The sequence below is a fragment of the Trichomycterus rosablanca genome, chromosome 3 (genome assembly GCF_030014385.1).
Source record: "Trichomycterus rosablanca isolate fTriRos1 chromosome 3, fTriRos1.hap1, whole genome shotgun sequence".
NCBI classification, from domain to species: domain Eukaryota; kingdom Metazoa; phylum Chordata; class Actinopteri; order Siluriformes; family Trichomycteridae; genus Trichomycterus; species Trichomycterus rosablanca.
This window is the reverse complement of record NC_085990.1, coordinates 7,436,253-7,453,936: the sequence shown is the minus strand read 5'-3', so window position 1 is coordinate 7,453,936 and position 17,684 is coordinate 7,436,253. Positions and strand designations below refer to the sequence as shown.

Genomic DNA, 17,684 nt, shown 5'->3' with positions numbered 1-17,684 from the left:
GCAAAACGGGCCCACTATCTTATGCACAGCTGTCCTTGAAAAGGGACAGAGACATCTGATGGATGTGGGATGACAGATCCTTATAAATAATTCTTGAATGGCAAGAAACAGTCATTAAAAGCTCCGTTAGCTCTTGTGTAACCTCGGATAATGAAAACCTTCTGGAGTAAAGTTGAACCAGGGCTTTTAAAGCTTGGAGGCAAAATAAAGCACTCGAAACACAAACGTCCCTCTTTTCTTAACCGATAAAAAAAAAGTGCTGGACAATTCCCAGATGTTCACTATTGCATTCTACAGCATCTTCAGCTTGCAAGTCTGGTTAGGTCTCTCTGGCCTTTCTGTACATGTGATAGATGGCATAATCAACTGCATGACTCAAGAAGGCCTGATCGGGATCAATTTTTATTTTTTAATGTGCAGTTGAAATGTGATTAATTTTACAAAATAAAAAGCAGAGAAAGTGTAATGATAATGATTTTATTTATTTTTGTTTATGGATTTTTTTGACCCCTTTTCTCCCTTTAGCACGTCCAATTGCATCATGCTTCCTCTCCAGCAATGCCGATCCCGCTCTGATTAAGGAGAACGAAGCTAACCCACGCCCCTCCGACACGTGGGCAGCAGCCGTATGCATCGTCACCTACACTTTGACGAGTGCAATGCGGATCAGCCCAGTCAACGGAGAGACACACCCTGACAGCACTCTTTTTCCGTCTCTGTGCAGGTGCCATCAATCAGCCAGCAGAGGTCGTAATTGCATTAGTTATGAAAGAGACCCTATCCGGCTTTTTAATATCCCACCCCTATCTGAACAACAGGCCAATCGTTGTTCATGTGGCTGCTCAGCCCAGCCGGCAGGCAGAGCTGAAACTCGATACGATGTATTCTAGATCACAGCTCAGGTGTTCCAGTGTGGTTTTTTTACCGCTGCGCAACCTGAGCGTAAAGATAATGATTAAAAAAGAAATAAAGCTTGGCTTTTTATCACACCTGCCCCATGTCCTTTCTTAAACCAGAAGTTAACAATCATAATGCCTCCATCTCCACATTCTTCCATTATTGGGTTTCATTTCAATAGCCACACCCAATCATGATTACTGACAGACCGGTTGAATCTAAACATCACTTTAAAAGAACCTGTCTGGCAATGTGAAGCAAGCTAGAAGGTCATCCACATGATGCCACATTCTAAAAAGTTTTAAATACAGATAAGAAGCAACCAGTCTGGAAAAGGTTAGAGCCACTGCCAAGGCTCTGGGACTCCAGCAAACCACAGTGAGAGCCATTATCCACAAATAAAGAAAACTTTGAACAGTGGGGAACTATTCCAGGAATGGGCGGCCTACCAAAATTTCACCAATAATGTATCAATGAGCCATCGAGGAGGTCACCAAGAACCCAGAAGTACATCTAAGGAACTGCAGGGCACAAAGCACTGCTAAGCAAAAAGAACACAAAGGCTCATTTTGCTTTCTAGATGATCTAGATGACCCCCAAAACTTTTAGGATATTATTCTGTGGAATGATGAGTTGAAAATGGAACTGTTTGGAAGACATGGGTCCCATTCATGTAAAGCCAACACCACATTCCGCCATAAGAACATCATAACAGCAGTGGAACATGGTGGTGAAAGTGTGTTGGTCTGAGGCTACTTTTTTGCAGCACTGTAGCTACATGACGCCACCAAGTGATCAAACCCTCTGATCCCTTTAATTCATTGCATTCATGTGAACAAATCAAATACTTGGTTATGCTCATGTGTAAAAGACAACAGGATCCAGTAGTACCTTCGAGGGGTTTTCATCGTATGTTGGAGTCCCCAAATCCATCTCGGCCTCATGGTCCAGATTCATTTCCTCTGTTACTCCGTCCCAGGTAGGAGGATCCCACTGTGTTTGCCTAAGACAATCAATGTGTGTTATTATTTCATACTTTGTAAAATGACAATGCACAAAAGCCCTCCAATTTAATTGAAACATCACTCTGAAACAACCGGTGATTGCAGGGTACCAAGAAATATCTTATTGAAACATTGTAATATGCAATATGGACAAACGTAAGTGGACACCTGACCATGAGCTGGACAAGCCATTGAAAATCAGTAGGCATGTTTGGGGCTATAACAGCATCTACTTTACTGAGACATATTTCTTCTGTTGGAATTTTCTACATGCATTTTCACTCTTTTCCTCCAAATTTAGCGTAGCCAATCCGCTGCTGAGGAACCCGATGGCGTATATTTGCCTGACACACACGCCCTCCCACGTGTGCACAGTCCACCAAGCCCTTCTTGTTCTCCCTTACTTTGATAGATTTGCATGTGAGGCCCCATCCCTTAGTCCAGTCTTTCCCACCCAGCAGACTGGAAGGCAAATTTGTCTGCTGCAGGCATTAGGCCAATTGTACCTGCAAGGTGGTGCCCAGCCAGTCAGTAGAAGAGCTGAGATTCAAACCGGGGAATGCAGAATCTTGGCGCTGGTGTGCTAGCAGATTATCCCACTGTCCCACCTTGTGTTGGAATTATTGACCATTTAGACAAAAGAGCATTTAGGGGGTCAGGTTGGACCAGAAGGCATGGCTGTTGACACAAGCTGGAAAGGAACATGTGTTAGGTATGGCCCATCTCAATCAGGGTCTGCAGAAGTAGAGGATATACAACTGGGTAATTGGATAGGACTAGATTGGGAGACGAAATTAAAAAAATTGTTTCCAAAAACTGTTCACTTGCACATTGTATTATTTTGTACATGTAAACACACCCACTGCTGTATTGTCTAACTTTAACTTTATTATTCAAAGCACAGCACAAGCAGAAAAGTTTGGACTTTTACCTGGTTACTATATGGTAGTAGTAGATCTTGCCCTCAGAATCCCGTGCCACCTTCCAGTTCGGGGGTAGGACTATAGTTTTGGGTTTGGGAGGTGAAGGAGGAGGCAGGTCTATGATGCTGTTGGGTACAATCATCTCCTGCAGACATGGACAGTGATTTTTAACAATGAGTCAAGCAGCTGGTAAAAGTCATGAATGCTGAAGTGATGCACTTAAAAATGTGTGAAACTCCAGAACTCCGAAAATCCAGTCAAAACAGAAATATTACTATGGTCATGTATTCCACTGTGACTTAATTCTGCCTTTCAGAGAAAATTACTCAAATAAAATTAAATACAACAAAAACATGCTGTTGGAGGCAGATGAACCCCTGGCTTGCACATTTATGCACCTTTTCTAATACATGGCCTGTTTTGAACTCTGTGATCCCTCATTTAATAGTTGTTTTTATTACCAAGTGACCCGTACTGCACCCATAAGTACCCATGCTAACCGGAGTGTGCTGTATGTGTGGCGAAAAACAGTGAACAGTGGGTCAAATGAAATCACCACTGAATGACCACTGGAGTGAGTCAACACAGTCTCAGCCAGATGGAATGCTTTTATTCGTCATATATATACACATACACACGTTGTTTGGAATCTGGGGTCAGCGCACAGGGTCAGTTATCATACGGCACCCCTGGAGCCGAGAGGTTTAAGGATCTTGCTCAAGGGCTCAACCAAGTCTGGATCTGAACCCATAGTCTTCCGATTAATAGTACAAAAGCTTTACCCACTAGACTAGCACTCTCCCTAATTCACTTGACTAGTATGATGAGCTGAAAGTTGAAAGGACCAACTTGCTTTGCATCAGCTAACGAGGCCAGTGTGTGATCAGAATATTCACGAAGAATGTAATACATGGGCTACCAGAGGTCAGGAACGCAATACCAGGGGAGAAAAACATATAAAGCAAACAGTGGGACAAAAAACATCAAAGAGTAAGAACCAGAGCAGGGCAAACCACTACTGTTTACATTTACAGTGGCAAATAAATGGCCTGACCTTCAGCTAACTGCTCCTACTTTAGCCCAGTTACCCTAGTGCAAGTGAAAACAAACTTCTTCAGCAATGACAGTTTTGGATCTGGATGCATACCGTATTGTACTGTATGATACCGCACTATGGAAACGTGGCATTAGATTGGCTTAACAGCTCCCCCTAGTGGGGTTCTGGATAAAATGTATTACCTGCTGTACAGTCTGAGATGTGACGATGGTGGTGACAGTGCCACCCTGCTGAACCACCACTCCCTGCTGGTGACCGGTGTAGACCTGCTGACCGTGTAGGTAGCCAGCAGCTGGCTCTGTGTACGTCTACACAGATATAGAGAAAGGAGACAGTGGGAATGACATTTTGTGATCCAAATAGATGTAAAGGAAGTAAAGAAGCACAGCACTGACAAGCACAAATAATCAACATTTTAGTATAGCTGTGCATTGTAAAACAGAGGAATGTTCATAATCAAGTTAGTCTTTTTGATATTACTGGTACATCAGCTATTATATAAGCTAGCAAAACAGCCAAGGGAACCGGCTAGTTGCTGTGTAAAAGCTCTTAGTACTTGGTGTGCATGGAACAGAGAATGACAGTTTTATGTGCATTAATACATCTTTTACCTGTATGACGGGAGTGCTGGTCTGTGGGTAGCCTGCAGGAATGCTGTAGATAGTCTGGCATGGCTGGCCCTGGTAATAGATGGCAGTCTGTGGTTGGCCCGTAGAGTACTGTGGAGCAGGCTGTGTCTGCACGGTCACTGCCTGTTGTGTGTTGGGGTCCCATAGTGTCGCGTAGGCCTGCTGGCTCGGCACCTGAGCGCTGGCTGTCTGCGCGGGAACTGAAAGCACCGTCACGCCAGGGTCCTGGGTCGGCGTAGCAGGCTGGAGGAACTGCTGTGGCTGAGCAGTAGGGGCAAGCTCCAGGGAAGTGGTCACATGAACCTGGGTAGTGCTGGGGGACTGCGGGGCCAGGCTCAGGTCTGAGATGAGGGGCTGAGATGAAGTCTGCTCAAAGGAGACTGTGCCAGTCGGAGTAACACACATTGGTTCCACAGGTGGTGTGGGTAACAGCACCTTGCCCGCGTTGGGGTTAGTTGGATCGACGTAGGTCTGGATGGGGTAGCCAGGTGGATAGTTCAAAAAGCTTTGGCCCGGGGGGTACATCAAAGGACTGAATGCTGCTAGACTCTGCAGTTGCTGCTGCTGCTGTTGTTGCTGCTGCTGTTGTTGCTGCTGCTGTTGCTGTTGTTGTTGCTGCTGTTGTTGTTTCTGGGCTTCTCGCTGAGCAACCTCCTGCTCAAACAGTTTGCGCCGCTCTTCTGTGGACAGTTTGATACGAACCTCTTTGGTTCGAGGCTTCTTACTACTGCTGGACAGATCATAACTGAAGAAAAGGAGAAAAGTGCAAAAACTCATTATTATTTTATTATTAAGTCTTGGATACAAATCAGGACATATATTTGCATTTACTTATTTAAAATCACACTGCAGCAAATGTTTTTGGCTACAATTTAAAAACTCCTGGGAAATTATTCTGTTTTTTAATAATGGAGTAACATTACCTTTGATAACTTAATAGTAGGGCTGTCACGCGATAAAATATTTCAATCGAGATTAATCGTGATTAAAGAACCAAATTAATCTCAATTAATCGCTAACTAATAACTAAGCACAATTTGAAGTTATGCACATTTTTATCGCAAGAACATGTTTACCAATAAAAATTCATACAATTATGATAAAATTATTAAATCTAAATTATTTTTAGAAAGCCAGCCAATGCCTATATAGAGCTGTTAACAGCTACCCATCTTTCAGCCAGTTATTCAAAATGACAAGTCTGTTCAAAAGTGAGAATCTTTTCCTGTTCATAACCAGCTGCCACTGAAAACAGGCGCTCATAATATGAACCATTTCTAGGTGCAACACCAGTGGTGCAACTAAGAGCTCATGTTAAAAATTTTCGGGCCCCCGATTGCTGATCAGAATGAATTAAAAGTACTCACTTAGAAGTTAGCCTTTAAGTCCAAATTCCTGCATCTGGTCATTTTAATGCAGAGTTTTAGTTATTTTAATTTTACTTAACGAAAATATCGTAATATAATAATAACGATAACGACCTGGCGAGGGCAGCCAATGGAGGGGCAGTGAGGCGAGTGGTTGAGTTCATGTCGTTAATTTTTTTTTATTTTAACGCGTTAATTGCGTTAATTAACGTGATTAAAGACAGCCCTACTTAATATTAAATCGAACTGGCTTAATTCAACCTTTTGAGATTAAAATTCTAACACAGACTGTTTAAACTGTACAACCAGTGCAAGCTGAGGTTCATGACACACATGCAATTCCACTGGTATTATCCAGACTAAACCAGTAAAGTACCATGTGGATGGCATCCATCTGGTGGAGCAGTACAATCACATGCCATGTTGAATGATGCATATATTTGCATTTATTTATTTAAATCACACTGCAGCAAATGTTTTAGCTATAATTTAAGAACTCCTGGGAAATTATTCTGTTATTTTATGAATGGAGTAACATTACCTTTGATAACTTAATAGTAAAGCTAGCCTAGCAATTAGCTCACATGCAATTCCACTGGTATTATCCAGACTAGACCAGTGAAGTACCATGTGAATGGCATTCATCTGGTGGAGCAGTACAATCACATGCCATGTTGAATGATGCAGCAAAAAAAAAATTTGTTCAACCCCTACATAATACTGCTTATCTTATAACCTACTGCTAGTCTGTAGGACCTTAAGGAGGGTTACAACTGGAATAAACCATTGGGACTCAACCACCCTTAATCTGCTTCCGCTGTGATGTGTTCCACAGCTGTGTCAGCAGTCTGTCTGGTCCAGTAAAGACGAGGCTTATGACCAGAAGAATACTATGCCCATTATCAAGCATGGAGGACGATCAGTGATATAAAGATGTTTAAAGATTTTTTGCTGCTGGAACTCGTAATACTGACCATTTGACTGGCATGATGGATTTACAAAAATACCAGGGCATTTTGTTCTGCCTTCTGTGGTAAAATTTAGAGCTTAGTAATAAATTGGTAATAATTTCCAGCAAGACAGTGAACCCAAGCCAACAAATATTTTGGTGTGGCCTCTTTAATCTCCAGATTTAAATCCCATTGAAAATCTCTGGTGGGATTTAAAGAAAAAGCTGCAACATGAAAGCCTTTAATTCTCAATGAGCTAGAAGCTTTTGAAGAAGAAGAATAAGAGAAGATTCCACAAGAGTCATCAGCTTGTTAGCACTTACGGAAAGTGCTAGAGGTTATTAAGACAAAAGGATGTTCTAGCAAGTCCTGAGACTGGGGGTGGAATAATAGTGCACATTTTGTCAAGAGAACTAGATGTTTTTCATTTGAACTCAAAATGATGTTCTAAGGGGGTAGAATATTTCCGATTGCAACTGTGTGCACACCACAAACTGTAAGTGAACAGTGTTTGTACCGGTCTTCATTTCTGCGGCTCCTCTCGTAGTATGCGGGAGGTGGAGAAGCAGAGCCTCGTCTTCGCCTCCTTTCGGAGGTTCGTGGCGTGGACCTCTCAGAATCCTTCTCTCGATCCCAGTCTCGATCCCAGTCTCTCTCTCGCTCAAAGTCCCTATCCCGATCTCTCTCTCGCTCACGGTCTCGATCTCTCTCCCTCTCGCGACTGCTGGAGGGGGTGCGAGGGGTCAGCATCGCCTCTCTGTCACGACTGCGATCTGTTTAGAGGAGCAGAGTGGACAAAGCTGAAGCACCGCATATAAAAATAATGACACCGTCTCATTACGGGCAAGCAGTAATCTTTTCAAAAAATAGAAGAAAAAAAAGAGCTCGCTGTGAAACAGATGTGAAGTACAATTAAGTACAAAGACTTAAACGTACCATTTGATTCCTTTTCCACCTGACTCTTCTTTGGGATTCTGTACACCTCCTAAATAATGCATAAAAGGCATTGTATTAGTAATGCACAGTTTATACAGTAGATTGGCAAAGCAAAGAAACCACAATATTACTACAGATGTTTTCATTGTGGCCAGTTTCTTCCCCCAGAAATCTAGTTTTACCACAAGTAGCTTTTTTTATCGCTAGAATGCAACATTAAAATGTTGTAGTGACACTAGAATGCTGCATTCCTGTTATAAAACAAATGTTACTGACATAATCTAATACAGAGAGAAAACAGTTAATCACCTATCAGCTCCACTTACCATATAAAAGCACTTTGTAGTTCTACAATTACTGACTGTAGTCCATCTGTTTCTTTACATACTTTTTTAGTCTGCTTTCACCCTGTTCTTCAATGGTCAGGACCACCACAGAGTAGGTATTATTTAGGTGGTGGATGATTCTCAGCACTGCAGTGACACTGACATGGTGGTGGTGTGTTAGTGTGTGTTGTGCTGGTATGAGTGGATCAGACAGCAGCGCTGATGGAGTTTTTAAATACCATGTCCACTCACTGTCCACTCTATTAGACACTCCTAACTAGTTGGTCCACCTTGTAGATGTAAAGTCAGAGACGATCGCACATCTATTGCTGCTGTTTGAGTTGGTCATCTTCTAGACCTTCATCTGTGATTATAGGACGCTGCCTACGGGGCGCTGTTGGCTGGATGTTTTTGCTTGGTGGACTATTCTCAGTCCAGCGACAGTGAGGTGTTTAAAAACTCCAGCAGCGCTGCTGTGTCTGATCCACTCATACCAGCACAACACACACTAACACACCACCACCATGTCAGTGTCACTGCAGTGCTGAGAATCATCCACCACCCAAATAATACCTGTGTGGTGGTCCTGAGAGAGTCCTGACCATTCAAGAACAGCATGAAAGGGAGCTAACAAAGCATGCAGAGAAACAGATGGACTACAGTCAGTAATTGTAGAACTACAAAGTGCTTCTATATGGTAAGTGGAGCTGATAAAATGGACAGTGAGTGTAGAAACAAGGAGGTGGTTTTAATGTTATGGCTGATCTGTGTATATGTACCTGATCACTGAAAACATGTCGTCTTACCTTTAGGTCTTTCCACCCATCCAGGAGGCGAGCAGCCATCTCACTGATGTCAACAGCTCCAATCTGAGGCTCCTGGCTCCTCTCACTTTCCACATCAGACACAGCTTCTTCTTCATCCTGGGAAGGTGTTCCTACTGCTGTACCCTCTGGTGCCACCACACCCAGGGGCAGGGCTTCCAACGTGCCAGAAGATGGAACTGAATCACTGTTCTCTAAAGCTACAGCACCAACCTCGACAGTTTGCTCTGCAGTGGTGGTTTCTGAAGTAGCAGGGACGCTGTCCGAGCTGAGAGCTGAGAAATCAGATGCTGGAGGCTCAGAAGATTCCGGGTTAGCCTCGGAGGCGTCTGCAGACACACTGACTTCCACAGAAACGCTGTCCGTCTCAGTCTCCATAAGCGAAAGCTCGGCACCCTCGTTTCCCAAGTAAGATTCAGTAGTTGGAGTCTCTACACAACAAGGCTGCTCGGTCACATTAGCATCATCTTTAACTTCGACACTGCAGGCATCAGGTTGATCTACAGCAGGTGTGTCCACTGGCTCTGCAGACTCGGTTTCATCCTTTTCCCCCAGCGGATCAGACTGGTTCTCCTCAGGTCTGCTGGCTGGTTGTACTTGAGGTTCCTGCTCTTTTGATTTCTCCTGCTTTTCAACCTCCTCAGTCAGCACCAGCTTTGCCTGGCTTGTCTCCACAGCATCTGAAGCTTCCTGTCCCACCGGCGGATCCGAGATCTCAGAGATTTCCTCACTGGTTTCTTTATTATCTGAAACAGCCTCTTTGACCTCAGTCTGGGAGGCCTCCTCTTCTGCGTCCTCCTCTTCCTCATCTTCTTCCTCCTTGCTGTCAGAGACCTTGCTGGCGTCCGAGAGTGCGCTATCCAGGCTGTTTTCGCTGATGATTTTGAGTCTGCGATAGACAGCACGTTTTGGTGTGTCTCCATCCAAATCTGGGGCTAGTCTAGTTGGGGGGCCTTCGGGGGTGTTGAGAGGTGTGTGGGCGCGGGAAGTGCTCCCGCTGGAGTAACCGTCTTGCTCTGTCGGCTGGCCGAGTGGACGGCTCTGAGCCCAGCGCTGAATGTACTGCAGCACTCGACTCTCTTCTAACATGTTCTTGGTGGAAATAGGCAGCACGGCCAAAGCCTTCATTATCTGCGCAATACACACCAGAACAAAGATATGACTATGAAGGCATGCATACACAATCAATGTGAAGCCTCCTCTGTATTACCCACATGCTGTGTTACCACTCTGCACGCCAATTTCTTTTAAGCACATACACTTTATGGCCAAATGTTTGCGGACACCAGTACCAAATATTGAGCGCTAGGGTTCCAGCCACTCCTGTTTAAAACATGTAAGCCAGGAAATCGCCATAGACAAACACTGGCGTTAGAATGGGTTGTACTAAAGAGCTTAGTGACTTCAAACATGGCACGGTCATGAAATGCCACCAAATCAACTAATTAAATTAAAGCATCAGCACAAGAACAGTTCTTTGGAGGCTTCATAAAATGGGTGTCATTTGGCCAAGCAGCAACGCTCAAGCCTAGAGTGGTGTAAAGTACCATATTATTGGCCTCTAAAGCAATGGAATCGTTCTCTGTATTGATGAATGATGCATCACTGTCCTGCAGTCTGATGCACAAATAAGAATGACCAAAAGTAACACACAATGGCCAGAAGAATGACCAGAAGAACACTAGCCACCTTTTTGACAAGAGGCCCAACCTGAACACCACTTAATACATTAGGGCTAAGGTAAAAGATCAATTGCAAGGCTGGTCTGCTCATCTGGCATCAGTAACTGACCTCACAAAAGCTTCTGACTGAATTCAGCCAATTCCTCTTAATGCCCATGATGCACAATGTAAATGTGATGGCCATATGTCCACATACTATTGGTCATACAGCATAGTACATGAACAGTCAAACATGAAATTTACTAGTGCATGATTGTTTGTGTCCCTTGGTTTTGGGTATGGTTCAACTAGCCAAACTTACTTATTAGAAGTGGTGACCACAAACTTTGTGAGAAATACATTATTAGAAAACCCAGTCAAAGCTAAAGTACAAGATTTAGCACAAAATTACCTCCATTTGCAGTTTGATGTTGTTAACAGAGCTGCTTTTGGCGTCCGTGAGATCAACCATGAATATCCACAACAATGAGAGACCCTGGTGATCCAAAAACTGCTTGAGGCAAGAAGGATTCTGGGTGTTCTGCATAGACAGAAATATGACAAGTTAGCAACAATTCCTGCCATTAACTTAAGTAAATATAATAACTAAAGTATTTTTGTGTGTTTAAAATTCATACAGATTCTCGACAACAATGCTGGTGACGTTCTACTGTGGGATTTACCTGGATGAGTTTCACACAAGTAAATCTCTGCTCCATGGTTTCCACACGCACCATCAAACGGCAGAGAGAGATCACCTGTTTCTCATCACTCAGACCTTCACCATTCTCAAGCAGAGCCTCTAGTTCCTCGTCCACCTGCAAAAAATACAAATAAAAAGCAAGTTTAGAAACATCTTTTATTTAGTTACACAACCTGTTAGACAGGACTGGTTACACAAGATTCATCAGTTCAGGTTTTCATACTCAGTATTTTATTTACATTTAAAAACCTTTTATTTTTATATAGTACAATTAAGGAATATATTTATTTTAATTTATCCTGTTCAGGCAAGGCAAGCGCATAAACCAAGCCTGTAGGTGAAATGGTGCTAATCTAGTACAAAAGGAGACAATTTCCATTATCGTACAACAGAGGATAAAGAACTATCATTGCAAATGCAAAGAAGATTATAGAAAAAGCCACAGAATTCAAAGGGCAAAGGAAGGAGACAAGGCTGCATTCTGTCACTGTTTCTGTTTAATCTGTACTCTGAGCTTATCATAAGAGAAGCAGGACAGGAAAAAGATAATCGATGGTTCAAGAATGGTGGAAAAAACATTAATAACCTACAATACGTGACAGTCCAGACAACCAAAGTTCTAGGGTTGGGCGATATTGCCGATTTTCATACCGTCATACCGTCTTCAGGAAATACCGCGGTATACGGTATTACCGCGGCAGGGGGGCGGACAAACTGTACAGTGTACACACTTGAGTGTAATTACAATATTTCAATGTTTTATTATAAAAAGATTTAAAAATCTGAACGTCAAACATTGCTTATCTTATCTGATCTATAATAAATACGCATGAGTATAAATGCATGTGTATCAATTACACTTTAACACAAACATTAACACAACATTTTGGCATTGTAATCTCTCTCTGCCCACACAAAACAGAATAATAGCAGGCTACACACTTCAATATATTTCAAAAGTTAACTGCTTAGTTTATAGTTACAGATATTTCTTAAGTGTATGAAAGTGTACGATTAGTTATGCCTGTAATCCAGAATTAAGTTCTATACCGTAACAAAAAATATGAATGTAAATGTTCATGTTGCGATGACGGTGATGTAAAGTAATGTTAAAATAATTCAAAGTCCAAACATTTGAGTGGTTAACGAGAACGCTACTTTACATGTCACACAAGCTCAGTGCAAAACAACTCGAGCACGGAAACGGTACAAATCTGCTCTCTTCCCTACACACTCGCTCCCTACGCCCTATAGTGCGCTTCACTTTCTTAAAGGGCCAGACAATATATTTTATAATTCACATTACACGACAGGTGAGACGTTCTTTTTTCTTAATATAGCGCTTTTATTTAGGAAAAAATAGTTCTTACATAGGCAGGAAAATCTATGGCAGACAAGGGTCAGAACAGCGGATTGGGCGTAACGTTATTATTACTGTTTGCTCCTTTTTCTCAACACTTGTGCTCGATTTACACTGAAGATATATTTAGTAAATAAGTACATGTCCGCGCTTGTGTTCATTTCCGGTTGAACTGATAAAAAATGTTGATTTTGAAAAATTAAAAGACGAGCCGTTTTTCAGTTTCTGCTTGTTAGCTCACAGCTAACGCTAGCCAGTGTGGCTCTTCACTCGTCTCTCTGTGTTATCACCAGTAAGCACCCCACAGCCAATCAGCGAGCTCCAACCGCCTACCCCTCCCACCCCTCCCTCACTGTGGATGCGCGCATGTCCTAAAGTCTCAGTTTTCAAGGTAAACCTGAAGCAGAAATTCAGGGGCTTCACATTTAAAAAATACCGTCACAATTTTTGAATACCGTCACCATTTTTAAATACCGCGGTATACGGTAATATCGTCATACCGCCCAACCCTACAAAGTTCTCTTATTTTGCACACATTATAGGAACGCTTCACTGGAAAACATGATTATGCTTGGATAAGGTGAAGGTAGAAGAGATGGATGGCAGCCAGCAACAAGATGTATAGATACAATTAGAGGAATAATGAGCAAGCTATTAAAAATAGACAGGATGTTCTGGAGAAATACAATTACAATTATTAATATTATCATTATTATAAAGTGCCATTAAGTTTATTCGGACTCCTAGCGACTACATAAATGAAGTCAAGGCCCATGAAAATATCCCAACAGATGCTTTCTTTTATGTATCTAAATATTTGTAACAATAAAGACAAAAACGAAACAGTGACAAACGTGCTTGTAAAAGGAGCTTTAATTTCACTTCCACTATAGCAGCACTGACGCTTTCAATCCATGAGTCTCCAAAAACTGTTCACTCGAGTCAATCTAGCCTCTAGTGCATGTCAATTTAGAAACATTATTTATGGCCTAGAAGAAGCACTGGAGGTCTCAAAGCAATTAACATGTTCCAGGTACAAAGCTGACCTAAATCAACTTCCCCCTCAGTACTGCTGGCTTTAAGCAGTATTGCTCACTACATTGGCAGTTCCAACAGATAAAACGAGGATTTAGGATTAATAAAACAGGGGTCTGTGGGCTGTTTGCAGGATGACCTCTATTCTTTGATTTTGACTACTTCTCTTACTAAACAGGACTGGCATCCTGCCCACTTACCGTGGTGAGAGCGCTGACGGCTTCTTTCTTTCGAGATCGATCTCTCTGCTTCTTCCCCACTGCTGCCCGAACACTCACGCGATTCTCTCCACCTAGGAAGCCCCGGCAGCTCGGCGCCCCACAAAAGCACTTCTGTGCCTCTTTTCTGGAAGACGAGAACATCAAGGATGAATGGAACATTTTAAAGAAAGCCTACAAACAAACAGTCTTATAGAAAACTCTATAAACAAAATCACTAATGGACATTCAGTGCTCTGCAGCTTGGACAGAAAAAACAGAGCAACAGACATCTTACCCATATCTTTGAAACTGGTAATCGAAGGTGAGCTCCGTCCCAGCCGTCACAGTTTTGGTTGTAAAGAAGCCAACCCGAAGCTGGCCGTTCACTGTCCACTGTAAACATAAGGAAAAATTAGGGCTTAGAACTCGGTTTTTCAAACACTGGGTCGCAAGCCTAAAGAATGGGTTGCAGAGAAGAATAATAAACTTGTATGCGCCCGCCCCCTTGAGGAGGCGTCATGTTACATCGTGTATAGAAAGAGTTAGATGCATTGTGTTGTCTGGGTTGCATAACAATTCATGGACGAAATGAGGGTCGTCTGAAAAACCCTGGTTTAAAAAATAACCAGCATGGCCATATGTAGTCTGACACCAACACTACACTGGGTAATGGGCACTGATGGTCTGTAACGCGTTACTTAGTACTTCAGTAACGAGTAATCTAACGCATTACTATTTCCAATCTAGTAATCAGATTAAAGTTACTTATCCAAGTTACTGTGCGTTACTATTTTTGTCATTTTCCTTAGTGAAAAGATATTTTTGCTTTCTTCTTGGCAGGGGCGGAGCCAGGGGGTGGCCAGTGGTTGCCATGGCCACCATAAAGTAATCTCCGGCCACCCCTCTGGCCCCCCCACCACCGCTTTGCCGGCAATTTTTTTGCGGAAGCATTTCTGCAGGCAGGAGCAGCGCACCTCAGATGAGTAGTTCTTCACCAAAACAGTGCAGTAATACACTCAACATAAATGTCACCCACCAACACCATTACAGAAGTACAGTAGTACTATTTAGTAGTATTCGTGGCGCGCTACGAGTAAAATCGCCAGCTTCTCTGCGCATTCCAGTGTTGCCAGATTGGGCGATTATCCGCCAAATTGGGCGGATTTTGTTGGAAAACAATTTAATAGCAGGTAAATAACACTTCTATTTAAAAGAAAATCTTCCGTTTTAAGAAGCTCCAGCATTGTAGAAGGCTGTTAAAAGTAACATCAATTTTCAATGCTGATTTAGCGTAATAGTGTTGGTCAGTCTGTATCATATTCTTGAAAGAAAATTAAAATTAGTTTTCCATGCATTCACACTAGCATGTTCTGGGATTCAATTGAGTCTCATCAGTACACACAAGTTGGCAGCCAAATGATAAAGTATTGCAAAGGAATATCTTTGAAATATTCCACATTATATAACTAATAAACTAACTTAGTTACTTTTAAAATCAAGTAATCCATAAAGTAACTAAGTTACTTTTTAAAGGAGTAATCAGTAATCAGATTACTTTTTCAAGGTAACTATGCCATCACTGGTAATGGGTATGGAAGGGAAGAATACCAGTTTATGGGTGCTCAAGTGGCACAGTGGTCTACCATGCTATCACGCCACTGCAGACTACTGAAACTCGTGAGTTTGAATCCCAGCAGAGTACCCACACAGACACAATTGGCTGTTTTTAGGGAAGGGACTCTTTGTACGCAATACAATCCTGCATGGGAACCCAGCACTGGCAGGTGATAAGAAGCGGCCACAGATAAGACGTGTGTCGGAAGAGGCGTGTGGTGATCTGGCTTTCCTTGATCAACTGGGGGTTGTGCAAGCAGCAGTGGATTCACAATTTATTCCTAATCGCAATGTCACAGGCATTTCTTTGAAGACGTGGCTATAACAGATTGCAGTCCTCTAGGAAGGTTTTGATCTTTTTCAAGATTTGTGGGAAATGTGTCCACGCCAAAGAGCATTCAGGAAGTCAGTCGAGTTACCAAGAGGTCCTGGCTTGGATAGTCATGCTAGAACTGTTGCTACCAAGTGGGAAGCATGTCCTTTATTTTGTATAAACAAGTGAACCTGACTGAATTAGAAAGGGTGTCCACATACTTTTGAAAACGCAGTGTATTATACTCATATGTATATGTGAATTATTGAATTGATATCACCCACAACTAGAAACTAAATAAACTTAATTTTTAATGGAAAAGGTAATAATGAGCGTTGATGGAAAGCACTGACCTTTTGAGTTTCACAGTTAGGTTCACAGCTGTGGTTCATGAACCGTGAGCAGTTTCCTTTCAGTGTGGCATCAATGATCTGGAAATATAATTCAAGCTTAATTACCAAGAGCAAGCATTGCTATTAGCATGAGTGTTTGACAAAAGACTGAATGAATGAGATTTACCTCATTGTTCTTTAATGCCATGAAGTAGTAATGGATGTTTTTGCTGCGAGCATACTCCTTCACGCGGGACTTGAACTCTCTGTGATCCAGAACCTCACCACAATACTCCAGCACAAAGGTGTTCCTGGGTAACATGAACAACAATTCAATTTTTTTCAATTCACGAATGTCCTGTATAGCATTATCTGATCTTAATGGTACTTACGGTGGCAAGTCTCTGGCAGCACGCAAACCCCAGCCTTTGCTTTCGGTTAGGATTACTTCAAAGTATGCATGTTGCTTCATCTGAAAGCGCCGGTTGGAACAATATGCTCCATTTAAGCACCGTGATGAGCTAAAAATCAGTCAAAAATATGAAAATTACAACCAAACTACAACAATAAGAACAGAACATTTTAAGGATAAAATATCTGGATGGAAAATAATTCAAAGGTCAACCAAACCCCATTTCTGGAAAAAGTTGGGACATTTTGTATAATGCAAAAAACCAACAAGAATCGTACAAATAAAATATTTCCAGTGTTTTTACTGAGCTACTTTATACTGATCATGTGGTTAGTTCGGATTTATTTTTATAAGAGAACGTTTCTATTCCTATGGAAGTGGTCCAGATACACCAGGACTGAATTAGTGGTTTTAGCCTTGGCAGGCACCAGATATCAGCCCAACTGAACACCTAGGGAAGATTTTCTCTCCATCAAAATCATAAACCACTTTTAGAAAATATTCTTAATGGGAATGGTGTTCCATACTTTCAGCAGTATCAGAGAATCTAGGTCATGATGTGCTGAAGCTGTTCTGGTAGCTGTAATGGTGGCCCAAAATCTTACCATGGCATTTTGGATATATTTCTTGTTTAATTCTGTAGAATGTAAACTGTCTCTGATAAGTTTTACATATTAAAACGTCCATTGCTGGAGCAAAAAACATTTAGTTATCATACCACTCGATCATCAGCAGCCGATTTAAACAATCTTCTCCACAAGCCATAACTCCACGAGCCCGCTCCTCCCTTGAAAGGATGGCACATTCACACTGCATACGCTTGATGTCCCGATGAGACTTGTTCTTCTTGCTGTATTTGGACAGACAAAGACGGATTGTAAATGTATTCATTTTTATTAAAAATGACATACAGCGATGTGCAATAATTTTCAGATCTTCCAGCTATTTTTACTATTTTTTTATTTTATTTTTTACTATTTTGATCTCATTAAAAATGCAGAAATTAATGAACAAATGAAAACTGTTCACTGTAACAATAACAGACCTTTTCATTTTTATCTAACAATCCCTTAGACATAAACGTAAAATCCAAGTCATTAATGGTTTTAATATATTCACTTCTAAAACAGAACTTAATAGA

General features: G+C 41.9%; 1 protein-coding gene across 2 annotated transcripts in view; it reads right to left on the bottom strand.

Moving 5' to 3' along the window:
* The window catches only part of setd2 (SET domain containing 2, histone lysine methyltransferase), a 32,602-nt gene that overhangs the window by 3,497 nt on the left and 11,421 nt on the right, over nucleotides 1-17,684 (bottom strand). For both annotated transcript variants that reach the window (XM_062992560.1, XM_062992561.1), the window contains 15 exons: nucleotides 17,262-17,393; nucleotides 16,524-16,652; nucleotides 16,319-16,442; nucleotides 16,153-16,230; nucleotides 14,168-14,265; nucleotides 13,873-14,017; nucleotides 11,258-11,392; nucleotides 10,987-11,115; nucleotides 8,896-10,044; nucleotides 7,764-7,812; nucleotides 7,345-7,600; nucleotides 4,493-5,255; nucleotides 4,064-4,189; nucleotides 2,833-2,969; nucleotides 1,789-1,900 (listed from right to left, as the gene is read on the bottom strand). In XM_062992560.1, coding sequence (XP_062848630.1) covers nucleotides 1,789-1,900; nucleotides 2,833-2,969; nucleotides 4,064-4,189; nucleotides 4,493-5,255; nucleotides 7,345-7,600; nucleotides 7,764-7,812; nucleotides 8,896-10,044; nucleotides 10,987-11,115; nucleotides 11,258-11,392; nucleotides 13,873-14,017; nucleotides 14,168-14,265; nucleotides 16,153-16,230; nucleotides 16,319-16,442; nucleotides 16,524-16,652; nucleotides 17,262-17,393 — 3,562 coding nt within the window. The remainder of the gene's footprint in view (nucleotides 1-1,788; nucleotides 1,901-2,832; nucleotides 2,970-4,063; nucleotides 4,190-4,492; nucleotides 5,256-7,344; nucleotides 7,601-7,763; nucleotides 7,813-8,895; nucleotides 10,045-10,986; nucleotides 11,116-11,257; nucleotides 11,393-13,872; nucleotides 14,018-14,167; nucleotides 14,266-16,152; nucleotides 16,231-16,318; nucleotides 16,443-16,523; nucleotides 16,653-17,261; nucleotides 17,394-17,684) is intronic.